Source organism: Chelonoidis abingdonii, chromosome 21, assembly GCF_003597395.2.
Source record: "Chelonoidis abingdonii isolate Lonesome George chromosome 21, CheloAbing_2.0, whole genome shotgun sequence".
Lineage (NCBI taxonomy): Eukaryota > Metazoa > Chordata > Testudines > Testudinidae > Chelonoidis > Chelonoidis abingdonii.
Genome location: NC_133789.1, coordinates 13,973,854 through 13,975,481, shown reverse-complemented (window position 1 = coordinate 13,975,481; position 1,628 = coordinate 13,973,854). Strand labels below are relative to the sequence as shown.

The 1,628-nt window shown below is 61.0% G+C and overlaps 1 protein-coding gene across 1 annotated transcript in view; it reads right to left on the bottom strand.

Annotated features, from left to right (window-relative positions):
- Window positions 1-761, bottom strand: part of HEXIM1 (HEXIM P-TEFb complex subunit 1) — a 2,177-nt gene extending 1,416 nt beyond the window's left edge. Inside the window, exon 1 of the mRNA XM_032796915.1 lies at window positions 624-761. Within this exon, the coding sequence (XP_032652806.1) occupies window positions 624-761 (138 nt within the window). The remainder of the gene's footprint in view (window positions 1-623) is intronic.
- Between the last annotated feature and the right edge of the window lie 867 nt (window positions 762-1,628).

Sequence of the window (1,628 nt, the reverse complement as noted above, 5' to 3'; positions counted from 1 at the left end):
TGGCCGGGGCTCGGCGCCTCGGGCGGGTCTCAGGGCCGAGCGCTCTCCCCGCGGCGCGCCCGAGCCTGGCGCATCTGGAGCGGGCGGCGCGGGGAGTCAGTCCGCGCCAGGCCCCAAGGGGTTAAATCGTCCGCGGCCACCAAGGGGTTAACGCTTCTGGTCCCGCCCCGGAGCGGGCCGCTGCCTGGCTGCTGCGCCGAGACCTGGCACACTCATCTCAGGTCCAGCCTCCTCCGCCGCCCAGCCCCGCCTTCCCCCACTGCTCCGCCTCCCGACCCTAGCTCGCCTAGCTCCCAACTGCGGTGCGGAGCCCGCTGCCTCGCCTTATATAGAGGCACCAGACCCCGCCCCACTTCGCGCAAGCGCGTTGCCCACCCCGCGCCCCGGCGTATGCTGGGATTTGTGGTTTCCCGTCCCGATCGATTCCCTGGCCCGCGCCTGCTGGAGCGACTACGGTTCCCAGAGGCGCGGCGGAGCCTCTGCTGCGCCCAATCAGCTAGAGCAGTGGGCGTGGCTAGGGCCACAGTGCCACCCATTGGCCTCCGAGGCTTCTTCGGCAAATCCATTGGTCCTTCATCTGCGGCAAGACCAATGAGAGAGTAGGGGTAGCACTTGGTCCCTACCATGGTTTTTCCAGGGGTCTTAAACATGAACGGCTCCAAGCGACCTTCAAGGGGCTCGCTAAGGACAAAAGTCAGTAGCCGTACGGCCCCCTTTCTCTCAGTGTGCGTGTCGCGGAATGTCCTATCTTTCGTCCCCATGGCGAGGAATGGTACGATCCAAAATAGTCCTGGATGGCTTCGTGGGTTGAGCGGATGAGACTGTGGATTGGGCCACTTTTCCCCCTCAGTCGCAGCGTGGGGGTAGGGGTTGGGGGTGAACTCCGACTGGAAACGAGAGGGGCCTAAAAGCGACACACGCGTGGGAGGCGGAAGGACACCAGGGATTGGGAGCTGCGTAAAATGTTCGGTGACTGCGATGAGACCTTGATCGGAGCGGAGGAAGATGTAAACAAACCAGAGAGAGAAACAAGTCCCATCTTAAAGGGACAGTGTCTCCTTCTCCTCGCAGTCTACCCATCCCCCACGACCGGCCAAGCAGCTGCAGCGGGCAAAGAGCTGTGCTAGGAGAGGAGCCCGGACTCCTGGGGTCTCTCTAGGAGGGGCAAGTCCCAGTGTTCAGAGCTGGGTTCTGAACCCCAACTGCTGAGTTTCAGTCCTGGCTCACTTCCCTGCCCCAGCCAATCGCTGCCCTTGCTGGGCCTCAGTTTCCCCATCTGTAAAATGGGGCTGGGGTTAATGTGTGTAAATCCCACCCCTCACGCACACTGCATGGGGTTAGCCTGTGCCAGCTCGTCGCCTAGTACTGTCACGAGCTTCAGCACTGCAGGAGGATAGCTTGTGTTCCCCACTCCCTACCCATGCACTATCCCTGGATGAACAGCAAACCTGCTTTCCCGCATCTCCACTGGAAGCTCTGGCTCTGGGCTCTGAAATGAGTCACGGAGGAAAGATCCGAGTGTGTGTCATCTCAGCACACTGCAGGGATAGAAATGGACCTCTGGAGCTAAACACAGAACCAGCTTTAACAAACCCATCTTTTGTGGATCAGGTGGGGAGCACCTAATA